At 38.5% G+C, this 15,426-nt stretch overlaps 1 protein-coding gene across 9 annotated transcripts in view; it reads right to left on the reverse strand.

The window, feature by feature from the left end:
- Positions 1-15,426, reverse strand: part of tanc2b (tetratricopeptide repeat, ankyrin repeat and coiled-coil containing 2b) — a 210,984-nt gene that overhangs the window by 126,503 nt on the left and 69,055 nt on the right. For 3 of the 9 annotated variants that reach the window (XM_053685063.1, XM_053685056.1, XM_053685060.1), the window contains exons 3-6: positions 8,968-9,173; positions 8,726-8,761; positions 7,459-8,546; positions 6,081-6,180 (exon numbers count right to left, since the gene is read on the reverse strand). The exons of 1 other annotated variant lie outside the window; for it this stretch is intronic. In XM_053685063.1, the coding sequence (XP_053541038.1) occupies positions 6,081-6,147 (67 nt within the window). In that variant the 5' untranslated portion in view covers positions 6,148-6,180; positions 7,459-8,546; positions 8,726-8,761; positions 8,968-9,173. The remainder of the gene's footprint in view (positions 1-6,080; positions 6,181-7,458; positions 8,547-8,725; positions 8,762-8,967; positions 9,174-15,426) is intronic. 5 more of the 9 variants (XM_053685059.1, XM_053685062.1, XM_053685057.1 and 2 more) reach the window with 3 other exon arrangements.

Raw genomic sequence — 15,426 nt, forward strand, 5'->3', positions numbered from 1 at the left:
TTATGGTTAAAAGTGACTTTCTTAGCAAGTGATACAAACATAGCTAATTACCTTAAGTATTTAGTAGTGTTATATGACGCAAGTCTGGTATTGAGATGTTTTCTATACTGACGTGAGCTAGTAGTGGGCTAGTATTAGCTCTCAGTAGTGGGCAGTGGTCTCGAAAAAATATGGTGGGCTTGCATGTGCCCGATAAAACTACTAGTAGTAGCCCAATTACTGGGAATTCTTAAGAAAATTGACAAATTTGTTTTGGCATATATTTGAAATAGATTTAAAGGCTTGACTTCCAAAAGGATTTGATGGTTTTTGGTTTTGATCACAGCTAATTCTTGTCTTGGAGTTGTCAATGGCAGACTTGACTAAAGCCTCGGTAATTAGATATCTGAAATAAATGATGAAATATGATGATGAAATATGAAAATGATGAAGTATGAAATAAAAACTTGCCCCCTAATTAGCAGGGATCATAAGTGAAGACTAACTTCACAGGAAATGCATTTATTTACCAAGATTTTAAAAAATAAAATAAAAAAACTATTACTTTAAATGTAAAAATCCACAATTTTTTTTTGGCTCATATCAAAAGAAAATGAACACTGCCAAATTACAATTATGCTTTCTGACTTTTTATTGAGTTACAAGTTGAGGAAATAGATGGCAAAAAGCTCAAATCTGAATAGATTTTTTTTTGCTTTTTAAAATAAATAACAGTATGGTCTATGCCTTTCAACTTTTAACTATGGTACTAACTGAAGAGTCTCTGGTTTGTGATTGAAAAAACACATGCTGGGTACACAGGCATTCTGACCCGTATGACAATATGCTAGAGATCATCAAATATTATATTGTATATGTAAAAAAAAAAAAGAAGAAGAAGAAGAAGAAAATTTGCAAATGTGTCCTATTAACTAAAACAGCACTAATGATGACACGTGCAGGTGCGTACTAACTGCAGCAATATCAAGTATTAAACAATGAAAAGTCCACAAGAATTAATACTGTCTTAGGAGTGTGCTTGAAAGAAAAGAAAACCATATGTAAACATCTGTTATGTGAAATAGTTTATTCAGGGCAGAACTAAATAAGCAAATAAATGCAATTTTTATGATCCCTCTTATATATATACAAATAAGAGGGATCATAAAAATTGCATTTATTTGTTTATTTAGTTCTGCCCTGAATAAACTAATTCACATAACAGATGTTTACATATAGTCCACAAAATACAATAATAACTGAATATATACAAATGAACCAGTTTGAAATTTACACACGCTTGATTATTAATACCGTGTGTCGTTAACTGGATTATCAGCGACTGTGTTTATGTTTTGTGAGAGTTCTTCATAAGTCCCTTGTTTGTCCTGAGCAGTTAAACTGCCCACTTTTCTTCATAAAAATCCTCCAAGTCCTGCACATTCTTTACTTTTCCAGCATCTTCTGCATATTTGAGCCCTTTCCAACAGTCGCTATATGATGTTCAGATCCGTCTTTTCACACCGTGACGACTGAGGGACACGACTATTACAAAAGGTGCAAACGTCCACTGATGCTCAAGAAGGCGACACGATATATATATATTAAGAACCAGGGGTGTGTAAACTTTTGAGCAGGGTGTTTATTGTAAATTGTTATTATTTTGTTTAAATATCTGTTTTTTTTGTGTTTTTTTTTCTTTTTTCATTTAGTACTGCCCTTCAGAAGTTGCATAAGATATTTAGATGTTTCTAGGACACATCACATTTCTGCAGTGCTACAGCTCTGTCCTTTGGCTTAGTTTAGCAGCTCACATCTAGAGAAAATGCTGCCTTGAAACTAAAATACACAGCATGATCAGTTCACTCGCTGCAGTCAGTTCAATTCAGAGTTGAATCACTTTCTCACTACTGTCGAAGTGCACTTGTTATAGAATAGAATAGAATACAATGCTTTTATTGTCACGGTACAACAAAATTTAAGGTTCAATACCCAATTACCTGGAAGCTGACTGAGACCACTTCACTCAGACAAGCAGTTATTTCAGTCCACACCTGAGTGTGATTGCTGTGATTTCACCTGCCTATACGAACTGCACCAAAGAGGAAAACGCACCAAGGTTCAATTCAAAGTAAACGCTGAATATGTGAATACGAAAGGCTTTAAATGTCATTATATATAGACAGCCAGAAGGTACATTTTGTAATTGTATGACTACTGAATGCCACAATCCACCATTTTACAGAAGAGCACTTAACATCCCACTGTCTAAGATGAATCACCTAACCCGTCTGGAGACCTTATTTCACACCTGACCATAATGCCTTTGACCATCACTATATAAAGACTCATGACAAATGAAAGTTGGCAGAAATGATGCAGTGCTCTGTGCCTGCAGTGCTGCTTCTCTGTTGGTCAGACATATTTGCATATAAACTACATTTTTCAAAAGCCATGAGTTGCCTGTGTTTACTGCCAAGTTCCCGCAGTGAGGAACTTTGGTTAGACGCATCGTAAATTTCATATGAGAATTTCTCAGACAGCATAAAATGGATTGTTTCTACTTTAAATGTATTCATGCGTGTCTGCTTGCAAACTCTTTCTAATATTCACAATCTTAAACATAATGAGGAGCTTTACAGAAATTACCCGTTGACCTGGAAATCACGTTTTATTTAAATATAAATGTTTGTCTTGTAATCGTTCCAATCACGGGGGAAGGTTTTATATGTTTATGGCTGCCTAGACTGTCTAATAAAAATATTTTATAATAATAATAAAATTAAAACTTCACATTATGTGGACTGCTATGGAGGAAATATTTACATATTTACATGTTTATAGCTAGGAAGTATGCACTTAATAAGTACACTATATAGCAAAAAGTACGTGGATGCCTGCCCATCTAATGCTAATGCTAATAAAAACAAAGGTGAGTGATTTGTAAATGTACTTTGACTTGTATTTAAACAAAAAACTTATAAAGACAAGGTATTTGTCAACTGCATAGTTTTTTTTTTTTTTTTGAAGATAAACGTTTATTCTGAAATTGGTGCATGCAACACATTCCAAAAATGTTGGGACAGGGGCAGATTAGGACTAATAGTGATGTGAGAAGTTGAAATAAGAAGGTGATGTGAAAGAGGTGAAGCAGTCTTTTAATCAGAGTATATAAGGAGCATCTAAAAAAAGGCCTAGTCCTTCAAGAGCAAGGATGGGTCGAGGCTCGGCAATCTGCCAACAGATGCGTCGGTGAATAATCCAACACTTTGAGAAGAACATTCCCCAAAGACAAATTGGTAAGATTCTGGGCATTTCAGCTTCTACAGTGTCAGCTTCGTCACGGTCTTAAAAACCGTCATGAGTCTGTAATGGAGATCCTGACATGGGCTCGGGAATACTTTGGTAAACCTTTGTTAGTCAACACCATTCACCGCTGCATCCACAGATGCAAGTTAAGGCTTTACTATGCAAAGCAGAAGCCGTACATCAACACTGTCCAGAAGAAAACGTCGACTTCTTTGGGCTCGGTCTCATCTGAGATGGACAGTAGTACAGTGGAATTGTGTTTTGTGGTCTGACGAGTCAAGATTTCAAATAGTTTTTGGACAAAACATCCGTCGTGTTCTTTGGGCCAAAGAGGAAAAGGACCATCCCAGCTGTTATCAGCGTCAGGTCCAAAAGCCAACGTCTGTCATGGTATGGGAGTGTGTCAGCGCCCATGGCATCGGTAACTTGCACATCTGTGAGGGCACCATTAATGCAAAAATATATGTATACATTTTGGAGCAACATATGCTGCCATCCAGAGCAGAACAACGCCAAACCACATTCCCCCAGATTAGCGCGTGGTTGCATAAGCAGAGAGCGCATGTGTTAGCATGGCCTACCTGAAGTCCTGACCTGTCTCCGTGTAGCGCATTATGAAGCACAAAATAAGGCAACGAAGGCCTTGTACAGTTGTGCAGCTGAAGAAATGCATAATGGATGAATGGGTGAAATTCCCCTTGCTAAACTTAACCAACTGGTGTCTTCAGAGCCCAAACACTTAATAAGTGTTATTGAAAGAAAAGTTGATGTTACACAACAGTAAACATTCAACTGTCTCAACTTTTGTGGAGTGTATTGCAGTCATCAGATTTGAAATGAGAGTATATTTCCAAAAATAAATTAAATTTCCAAAGTAAAACATCAAATAATGTGTTAATAATATGTTAGTACAGGGTGAACTGAATTTTCAAATGACTCTTTTTGGCGTTTTTTTTTTTTTTGCATTTTCCATACTGTCCACATAATTTTGGCCCAACAGTGTATGTAAACTTGTTGATAAGCTGCAGCTCTTTTATAAATGTTTTGTTGAAGGTCTAGTTGATGTTCTAACTAGAACATCAACAATTCTGTCCAGAAACATTAGAACACATCTAATGTGCTAAGAAGTCTTTTTGGCGACCATCATTATAAAGTGCTCATGCAGTGTATGAAACTATAATGCAGTTTTACACTGAGAAGTAACTGTGATTTACAAATGCAACATTGAAATAATTGCAATTAAATAAAGCACCAAATGATCAGTGCTACTGGAAAATATCTGCACAGGTGTTCAGCATCTGTCAGGCTTTAACTGTGTTGAATACTGTAGCTTGCAGCATGACTGAGTCACATAGCTGTGGAATAGGCTATAAAAACAAAGGTAATATCATTTCCTTTTGTTTTAAGTGGGAAAAATGCACCTCAATGTTATGGTTCATCTACATGTTCATTTAATAGTGTTTTCCTATTGAATACCGCAGCTACCTTCATTAGAAGGTTCGCATCCCTGTCCCCATGCTGTAGTTAATTTATTTACTGTAAATATGCTTTATTTTCAGACTCTAATGATTGAAACAGTCAACATCAGGTAAAACTTATTAAAGACACAAAAGTTCAAACCTCTATGAGCTGAGCTGTCAAGTTAAAAGTCAAGGGAATCAGGAAAACAATTCTCACAAAGACCTAAAACTGCGAAGACAGACCTTGAGAAGACTGACTGAGCTGTGGAAAGGTGTAGAAAAAAAATATCAGCATATTTGAGGAAACGATTACCTACACTGAAAACCATAATAAAGAAATAGAGGGAACATACTGTATGCACAAAAAGGGCAGAGTCTGTGATCTAAGTCCAAAATTTACGTCAGTATTTATGAGCGGAGATCACCTCGTACGCAGGTACTTAAGCTGACGGATTCTTGCCTTTAAGCCCAAAAAACAATCAGGGGGGAAGTAAATGCAGACTAAAGAAACAGATTATGTTTTTTTTCACTGATGTCAACTGCATTATGATGTAACATAAAACCAGACAAAACTAATTTTTTTAAGAAAAAAAAAACAAATACAACGATATACAAGAGAGAAGATGAAAAAGACATCTTGCATTGAAAAAAAATAGCTGAAAGGAGTCTAGGATATTAGCAATATATATTGCCGCATGAATCTCATCAGTTTATTAAAAAAAAAAAAAACAGTATATCATATTACTTTTACATTATATTTTTAAGGTAATGAAACCATAATGTGTATGCAGTATAAAGGCTATTATATCACACTTTTTGATTTGCCAAGGTTTCAGCTATCTTGTAAAGAAAACATTTGTACAGCTCACGAAGTTAAATGGTTCAAGTGTTGAACCAAAATAAATCTATCCTGAGGATAAGCAATGTTCCCGATTAACATGCTATGTGTGAAAATACGCTTAAGTCAAAGGTCAAAATCACATGTAACTTAGATACACCTCTGTTTTCAGAGACCTTAAAACGTCCTGAGATGCAAATGGTATTTAAAAAAAAAGTCCTTACCTATTTCACATTCAGAAAAAATGCTTCGATGTTTCATTATTATTATTATTATTATTATTATGCATTTTTTTTTAACACATTTTGTCTATTTCTGAAGAAACTTTTTATGTGCAGCCATTTTGACTGACAGACATACAAACAGCATGTACATAGAACATCTCATAGACATAAACATTAATCATTATAATGATGTCTCATACAAATGGAAGCACTAGTATCTGTGAAGCACTAGTGTATGTTGTCTCTGAATGGTAAGAAAGTGAGACTGACCACTGCTGTTACGACTCTTCCGGCTGGCTTTTCCCCCCAACAGCATCTTCAGGCTGTTCCTAAACATGACGCCAGTGGTTGGTAGAATTTAGTAAAATATCTGTGCACAGAGAAGAAAGGGGAGAGAGAAGTAAATAAGCATAATCAGGCCACTAAAATGAGGCTACAATTTTTATTCTTTAGTAAATTTGCTCTTGTTGGTGCCCAGTGTCTAAATTATACACTTATAGATGTCGATCACAGCATGGGAGAGTTGTAATGTTCATGTTACACGGCACTTGACGATATTCACACTGTGGCGTAACCTGCACTAAACAAGCATTTACAAAGACTCCAGTATCAGAGATGCGAAACAGCTATTTCCACATTTTTTCAAACAACACAAGCATGATAATGTCTTTACATATCAGGCAGTGTAAAAGGTGCATTGAAGGGTGAAGGGTTGTTGTAGAAAAACTACAGAGTGATAGATAGTATGTATACAGGTAGGTTTCTTTTCTTTTCTTGAAATACCAAAAGCAAAGGACAGATTAAGTGCTAATAAATATGGAATACTTTATTTTCATATCAATGTTTTTCATTCCTAACACCCTCAAGTCTATGCCTCCGTTTTAGTCATGCTGTCATAGCTAGTCTTGCCGGAGTCCCTGCTTGCACTCAGGCAAAGTACATTGTCCTTAACCATTATAGGACAATAAGCATATTTAATAATCTCTCCCTCTGTCTCTCGCTGATCCTGACCCCTTCTGCTCTCAGGACCTGCCCAATCCATCCTGATGTCCTACTTCTGTTTCGAGTTCTCATCACTTGGAAGTCACATGCTGCTTCTGAGGATGGCCCCACATGGTGCAGCCTAAAGATCACTGAGATTGCTGAGGATGGTACAACTTAAAAATTATAAAGATGGCTTTGGACTTCAATTCATATTAACCGTTATGCTATTATAGCCTCAGCATTGCAATTGCCACAAACAGTTTTGCACTCAAGTCTCCATCACTGAACAGTGGATAACATATCGTGTAAAAACTGTAATGAATTTCCTGGTTACACAATTGCACTATTGGACCATGTAGCATTAGCACATTTGTAGAAGGAATTTCTTTATTTATAATCGCACTATAATCCGGTGTCACTCAAATGGGTTCCCTTTTCAGTCTGGTTCCTCTCAAGGTTTCTTACTCATATCGTCTAAGGGACTTTTTCCTCGACACTGTCACCTCTGGCTTGCTCATTAAGGATCAGTTCATACACTTAAAATCTATATCCTGAATTTATATATTTCTGTAAAGCTGCTTTGGGACATTGTTAAAAGTGCTATATAAATAAAACTGTTTTGAATTTAATTGAAATAATGAATTTGGATTTATTGCTTTCCCACCTCAAGGCCAGTGTTCATGAGGTAGCCTCCATATCTACCGCAACCCAGACCAGGATAACACGGTTACTGAAAATGAATAAATGAATGGATATCCTCATGTTTGTGACCAAAAGTGTCATGCTTTTGATAATCAGTGGTTATACTAATAAATAGTTCACTAATAAATTCAGATAAAACTCATAGAGCATGAGTTTCATACATACATCATATAGTTACTTACTAATCCTCCATATCACGAAGATTACATGACAATATCTTGAAGCTTGCGCTAGCTAGCTAAATCGGTCTCTGATAAATAATGAAAAAAATAATTAAATATGAAACACATTACATAAACACATTAATAAAATAATGACATATGAAACACATTTTCTAAAAACCATTATTTCAATAGTTCAGTTTATTTATATAACAGTGACAAAATTCATCCTGTCCTTAGTCATTCATTTGACATTGCATTACATTGGAGTAGTTATATCAAATCAGCCTTGATTTAAAGAAATCCAATTTCTTTCAAATGCCACATTTTCTCTCTTATTCATTTTTCCAGAGCTCTGAAAAATTTCTCTCTCATACACACACACACACACTTCAGATTGATGCCTTTTTTCTCTTTCTCAAAGCATTTCAGGAGAAAGAAATTCTTCACAGGGGTGCACGAGCTGCTCTAGCTAGTGCCCCAGTCCAATTACAGCCACTTGTGTCCTTTCATAATGCTATCTGTATTTTTTTCCTTCCTAAAACTTTCTTTTCCTCTTTAATTGGCTCATCAGTGAAGACACTGGAGGTATGATTATTAACCCCGCTCCTCTGCTGTCAACACTTTCTACGCCTTGGTGAACGCCAAACCAAGCAACTGCATGTTTAAAACAAATTTGCGCTCCTCTTAGAAGCCATTAGAGCTTAGAGCACAACAATGTGATTAGTGGCTGCGGAAAGGAGCAAAAACAACATTTACATACAGTAACGGGGTTTTCAGAGAGATGGAGTGGGAGAGCAAAGGACTGTTGTGGCTGTCAGTGAAGGGCCTTCAAGCGTTGTGAGGTGTCAAACAAGGTGTCCGTGAGCTGAGGAACCCGCGAGGCAATCTGTAATAAGTTAAAAAGTTCTAGTATGAAAAAAAGTGAGGAGAAGGGGAGTGCAAAGGGAAGAAATTCTACAAAGTATGGAGTTATTAATAGATATATAACTATCAGGAAAAATCCATGGAATAACTGTAGTACGCATCAGTAAAATGAAGAGGAAAAAAATCCAGACTACTACTTACAGTTGAGGTCATAAGTGTACATACGCCTTACAGAATCTGAAAAATGTTAATAATTTAAAAAAATAAATAAAAGGGATCATAAAAAAGGCATTTAGTTTTTTTAGTAATGCCCTGAAAAAGCTATTTCACATAACAGATGTTTACATACAGTCCACAAGACACAATAAAAACTGAATTTACACAAATGAACCAGTTCAAAAGTTTACATACACTTGATTCTTAATAATTTTGTGTGATGTTACCTGGAGGATCAGCAACTGTGTTTATGTTTTGTGAGAGTTCTTCATAAGTCCCTTGTTTGTCCTGAGCAGTTAAACTGCCCACTTTTCTTCATAAAAATCCTCCAAGTCCTGCACATTCTTTGCTTTTCCAACATCTTCTGCATATTTGACCCCTTTCCAACAGCCGCTATATGATGTCGAGATCCGTCTCTTCACACTGAGGACAACTGAGGGATTCGTACACGACTATTACAAAAGGTGCAAACATTCACTGATTCTAAAGAAGGCAACACGATACATTAAGAGCCAGGGGGATGTAAACTTTTGAACAGGATGATGGTGTTCATTGTTATTATTTTGTTTAAAGCTTTTTTCAATTAGTACTGCCCTTCAGAAGCTATAGCGACTGTTGGAAAGGGGTCAGAGAGTAGTTTATTTTGAAGAGTTACAGCTCAAGGAAGCATTTAATATACTGTCAGTCAAAGAGCTCTCTGTTTGCAGACTTAATTTAAAGGATGATTAATGAATGGTGATTCGTCTCAATCTATGTGTTAAAGGCATTGTTGTTACTTGTGTTATTCAACTAATGCCAATAGTTTATTTTGAAGTCTTGCAGTTCAACTTCAAGAATTATTTAATATACTGTGATTTGTTACAGTTAATCTCTCGTTTCTTTTTCCTTATCATAGATTGTTGTTTATATTGAGTGATTTTAACTCTGGCTTGTTGTCATGAGTCACTCATAATCTCGGTTTTGCCAAACTGGCATACACCCATGGAATGGGTACCTGGAATGCCCCTCCTGTTTGGGTATGCAGTATTTATTGGATGATATCAAAAACCCCTTTGCAGCTGCGATGGAGCGATCTTTGCAGGAAAGCGTGCAGAGAGCCAGACATTCAACTGGTAGTAGCTAAGAAGTGATTCCTAATAGTCCCTTGGAGGACGAACATACTTACAAACACAAGAGGGATCATACTCCTGATGATTCCACCAGGCCCCCATGTCCTGACATGCTTCAAAATAAACGGGGGAGGGCCAGGTAGTCCAAGAGCCCAAGGATGTTACAAATTTGGCAGCATTATGTGACTTAGCTCGCAAGCTTGAAACACATAGTTCCACAGTAGCCGCACAACCATGCGAGCTCCCTGCTGCATCATATCAGGGAGAGAAGGATGTCATGTCATATCATTGCATGAGAATAATCCCCTTTATGATAGTGAGGGGAATGCTGAAGAAGACGAGGAAGATGAATCCAGGTCCAACGCTTCAGAAGGGAGCCCACATTCTGACATTTTTTCTTGCATTAAGTGCGGCAAGGATCCTGGGCCACACAAGGTGCATGGGCGAGCATTTCCCATATGCAGCCTTCTGCGTCTATTCCTGTGGCTGACATATTCCAAAAGACAGATCTGGTTAGCTCAGACATCTTTGCCCGAGACTATTAGGAAGGAACTGACTAATTTTCCAGTGGTTCCAGGTCGGGTATTCCACACTGATTCCCAGTATTTATTGGATACTGCAATATCCAATATCCAGGCAAGACACAGAAGAGAATCAGTTCAACAAACATTTGGTGGACCTACTAGACATGGCCATAGAGCTACTCAATCCTTTCAGCCCTCACACTTTCCTCATTCAGAACCTTGGGATATGACATAAGATGAACTAGGGGTTACCGATCCCATGATAGAGGCACCCAACAATTTTACCAAACTCCCCAAAATGACCAGTCTCACACTCCACTCAGGGGAGGATCTCTGAAGAGGGATGCTCCCAGGGGTTCCAAACCCCAGGGAGGCCATGCATAATGGTCTTGGAGTCGCTGGAGCATGCTCCCAACTGTGCCTGAACAGTTGGGAGAAGGTAACATGAGACCCTTGGGTTCTAGACACCATCAAAACAGGATACAGGATACAGGATACAGTCCTGGTGTCACCCTTCTACTTTTTCAGGGGTTCGTATGACCATTGACAGAGACCCAGTCCAGGCACAAATTTTGGCCAAAGAAATCACAGACTTATTAAAGAAAAAAGCGATTGTACAGATAAGCACCAGCAAACAGCTCATTGGGTTCTATTCAACATATTTCCTAGTACCAGAGAAAGATAGTGGACTCAAAATACTGACGACAGCACAAATTCTGGAATCCATAGAACTAGGAGAATGGTTCACTTCCGTAGACTTAAAGGACGCATATTTCCACATACCCATCTGTCAGGATCATAGCCCGTTTCTTCATTTTGCCTTTCAAGATCGGGTTTATCAGTTCAGGGTCCTTCCATTTGGCCTGACTCTGTCTCCAAGGGTCTTCACCGGGATGTTTTCAGCAGCCCTACATCCTCTTCATTGTGCAGCTTTGAAAATTCGGTCATACCTAGATAACTGGATAATTTGTGCTCCTTCTCGCAGTGAAGTCATGAAGGACACAGAAATGGTGCTTCAACATGTTCAGTCTCTCGGTCTTAAAGTGAATTGGGAAAAGAGCAATCTAAGTCCCAGACAATAGACTGTGTTTGTGGGAATTTTGCTGGATTCCCAACTGATGACTGCGTCTTTATCAATGCAAGGGTGGTACGATTGTTTAGTCTAGCTCAGTCATTCCGTCTAAACAAGAGAATGAAGTTAATTCATTTTCAGCATTGTTAGGTATGATTGCCGCAGCAGTGATGGTGATCCCATTCGGCTTTCTCAGAGCCCGTCCACTACAATAGTGGTTGAACAGCTTCCAATTACATCCCAAATTACACAGACATGTAAGGATAAGGGCTACTATGAAGGTGTATCCAAATGTTACACAACAAGAAGTTATTATTACACGGGGTTCCTTTAGGCAACATCCCAGCGAGGCGGTCTGTGATAATGACAGATGCCTCTCTAATGGGCTAGGGAGCAGTTTTGGAAGGCAGGTCCATCAGGGGTCTCTGGGAATCTGCCTGGACCTTAGAGCACATCAGTGTACTGGAACTCAGGGCAGTGTATCTCTCTCTGAGGGCTTTTCTTCCATTGTTGCAGAAAAAACATGTTTTGATAAGAATGGACAACATGTCTGCAGTGTAACAAATCAATCACCAAGGTGGCACCAGATCAGTGCGATGTCTCCAGGTGACAAAAGGACTGCTTTCTTGGGTATTTCTGAAACTCTTATTACTCAGAGCAGTGTACATACCGGGAGTAGCAAACAATGCAGCAGACCTACTGTCTCGAACTGGACCTCTCCCGAGAGAGTGGTGTCTCCAACCCGAAGTGGTAAGACTCATATGGAGTCAGTTCTGTATGGCAAAGATTGACCTGTTAGCGATTACAGAGACAACCCATTATGATCTATGGTATTCCCTGAACAGCCAGGGAAGTCCCTTGGGGATCTCAAGAATGGCCAGAAGAGCTGTTGTATGCTTTTCCTCCCCTACCTTTGATTCCCCTGGTGCTCAGAAGGGAAGCATTGGGCTCTCACAAAGTTTTACTTGTGGCCCCAAAGTGGCCAAAGAAATATTAGTTTCCGGGCCTTATACATTTGGTCCAAGGTTACCCTTGGCCGTTACCGAAGAGAGTCGATCTCCTCTCCCAAGCTTCCAAAACCAGAGACACTACAACTGTGGGTAGGCCTTTGCTCAGTCCCTCCCTATAGACTTAGATGAAGCAGTACTGAGGACAATAAATAGTTCTAACATGTTGTCAAGACCGACAACTAGACTCAGCCAATTGCAACACCGGTTTTGTTCTTTGGTTTCTTCAATTATTGTTGGATTTGGGGAAATTAGCTAATACCATAAAGTGGATGGTGTAAGTATTGGCAAACACTATTTGGTGTCTTAATTCCTTAAGGGTGCACACCGTTTACACCCAGGGAGAGTTATGAGATCACCTGCTTGGGACCTTACTATTGTCTTACACTCACCAGCCAAAGCACCTTTTGAACCTTTGGAACAAGCCGATCTCAAGTTCTTGACATAGAAGACAGCCTTCCTCCTGGCGTTATGTTCAGCCAAGAGAGTTAGTGAATTGCATTCTTTATCAATTAGTGAAGACTGCTTGAGATGGAAGGTGGAAAATACAGAGGTTTTTCTCTGGCCAAACCTGTCATTCCTACCCAAGGTCCTTAAGCCTAGTAGAACAAATCAGGTAATTGGGCTTGATGCTTTCCATCCAGACCCCCTTTGTTCGGGTACACTGTTGGATAAATCTCTATGTCCTATTAGAGCATTGCACAAATACATTGAGCGCACTCGTCCCTTTGCCGCAGTCACACACACAACTATTTGTATAGTTCTTCACACAAGAAGTGTGCAGGCAAGTCTGTGTCTGTCTAAGCAATGACTGTATCACTGGATAGTGCATACAATTTCATAAATGTATTCCAACCAGAATCTTCCTATGATGTAATGTATTCCAAATGTATTCCAATCAGAATCTAGCTTCCTGATCTGGTTGCTCACTCTACCAGATGCATGGCTACTTCCTGGATGGCACTCAAGGGGGTAGCACTCTCAGACATCTGTGCTGCAGCCTCTTGGAGCACTCCATGTACATTCATGAGATTTTAAGGGATTAATGTAACAAATCCAAATTCTTTGGGGTCCGCTGGGTTATCTGTAGCTAAATTGCCAGAGGAGGGAAAAGATACTAGTCCCTCGTGACCTTGGTGGTATAAGTCATCCAGGATAAGACCATCGTGACGGTCTGAGTGAGGTTGAAATAGATCATAAGTTATGTCCATAACTATGGATCTATGAGACCGAACGATGACCGTCACCATTCCTTGACACTCAGGACAAGCTGGGGTGTTCCAGGCAAGAGGAAGTGGTTGGTTCATCCGGATGTTAAATAATAGGCAACCCCTAAGGTCAGTCACCTGACATTGTTGATATTAGGTTGCGAGGGTAGGTAGAAGAATGGCGTCATTCAGGATAAGATGGAGGTCATTGTTCGGTCTCATAGATCTATAGTTATGGACATAACTTACGTTATTATTGTCTTGTGAACTATATGTAAACATCTGATATGTGAAATAGCTTATTCAGGGTAGTACTAAATTTAAAAAAATGCTATTTTTATTATTCCTCTTATTTATTTTTTAAAATTATTATAAAATAGGATTTTAAAAAAATTAATCCTCCACCACCACGTTATTCATTCTCATCCCAGCATCACTCATTCATGCAATGAGAACCCCACTCATAATCACAGACCTAATCTAACTGAAAACCGGAAAAAAAAAAAAAATGTGTCCACTAGATGCACAATTAAACACTTTGTCAGCAATAAGAGACTGGAATTATGAATCATTAAGCAATGCCATGATTACAGTTCTGCAAAGTCCATGCTCTCTCTATACACACTTACTTAAAGCAATCAGTTAATTACATCAGATGTTACAAAAGGTCCATCAATTCAATTAATTAATCAGTTGCTTTTCAAACCCGGTACAAATTTTACAGTGCAAATTACCTTTGAGTGGTTTTGGGGCTTTTAGAGTTGCACTCACTAACATTAAATCAACTTGGAAAAGTGCCAAATTATATAAACAACTGATAAACCTTATTACTAAACACTAGACATTACGGCAGATGGGTCAAAAACTGTGTGCTGTCTGTAATTTTTAAGCACAAAAATAATGTAAATTCCTTACAACTCGTTTCATTTATATTAATGTTTGTAATTTATAGTAATGTTTGACTGGTGATAGAAAGAGACAGAAATTTGACACTCATATTATATAAGCCCAGGACATGTAGGGTTGAGCTTTATGATGCTTTGGCACAGTTGCTCAGTCCACAGTGAAACATATTATATAATGTATGTTTAGCAAGTAGTGTTGCCTGACAGCACCAGCATCCCCGGTTAAATCCTGACCCCATGTTACTGTCTAGGTGGAGTTTCGTGTGTTCTCACCATTTTGCATGTGGTCCCACCTCCTACCTCCAAAAACATTATAAATTGTACCTTAGCTGAATGTGTGTGCATGTGTGTGTGTGGTGTCCTGTGATGGACTCGTGTCCCATCAAGGGTACATTCTTGCCTCAAGCCCAGTGTTCCAAGAATAGGCTCCAGATCCAGAATAAAGCAGTGATGAATAAAGATGAATGAATTAAAAATGTATGATGTAGTTAGCAATTCTGATGCTAATTTGTTGGTGCTGTTGTATTTTCAGGATTTCTGTGAGAAGTTAGCGGATGTATGATGCTCTGATGTCATCAGATAATAACTGGTTCTTTCTACACAGTTTTTCTCTAATTAGCAGTCTATGAGATGTCAAGCACAGTGTTGGCATGAAAGTTTAAGCTTTGTTTCAGCAGAATGTACAGAGGTGGAGTTGCGAGAACTGGATAGAGAAAGGGGTGAGATGATAAATAGTGATGTGCCATTTGTGAATGTTGTTTTTCTCCCTCATTTTCTCCTCAATTTGTTCTTGGCAATTCCGACCCAAAAGCTAAGTCACCTGTATCACAGGACACCTAAAAATCAGGAAGGGTGGTGCAG

The sequence above is a fragment of the Ictalurus punctatus genome, chromosome 13 (genome assembly GCF_001660625.3).
Source record: "Ictalurus punctatus breed USDA103 chromosome 13, Coco_2.0, whole genome shotgun sequence".
Classification (NCBI taxonomy): Eukaryota; Metazoa; Chordata; class Actinopteri; order Siluriformes; family Ictaluridae; genus Ictalurus; species Ictalurus punctatus.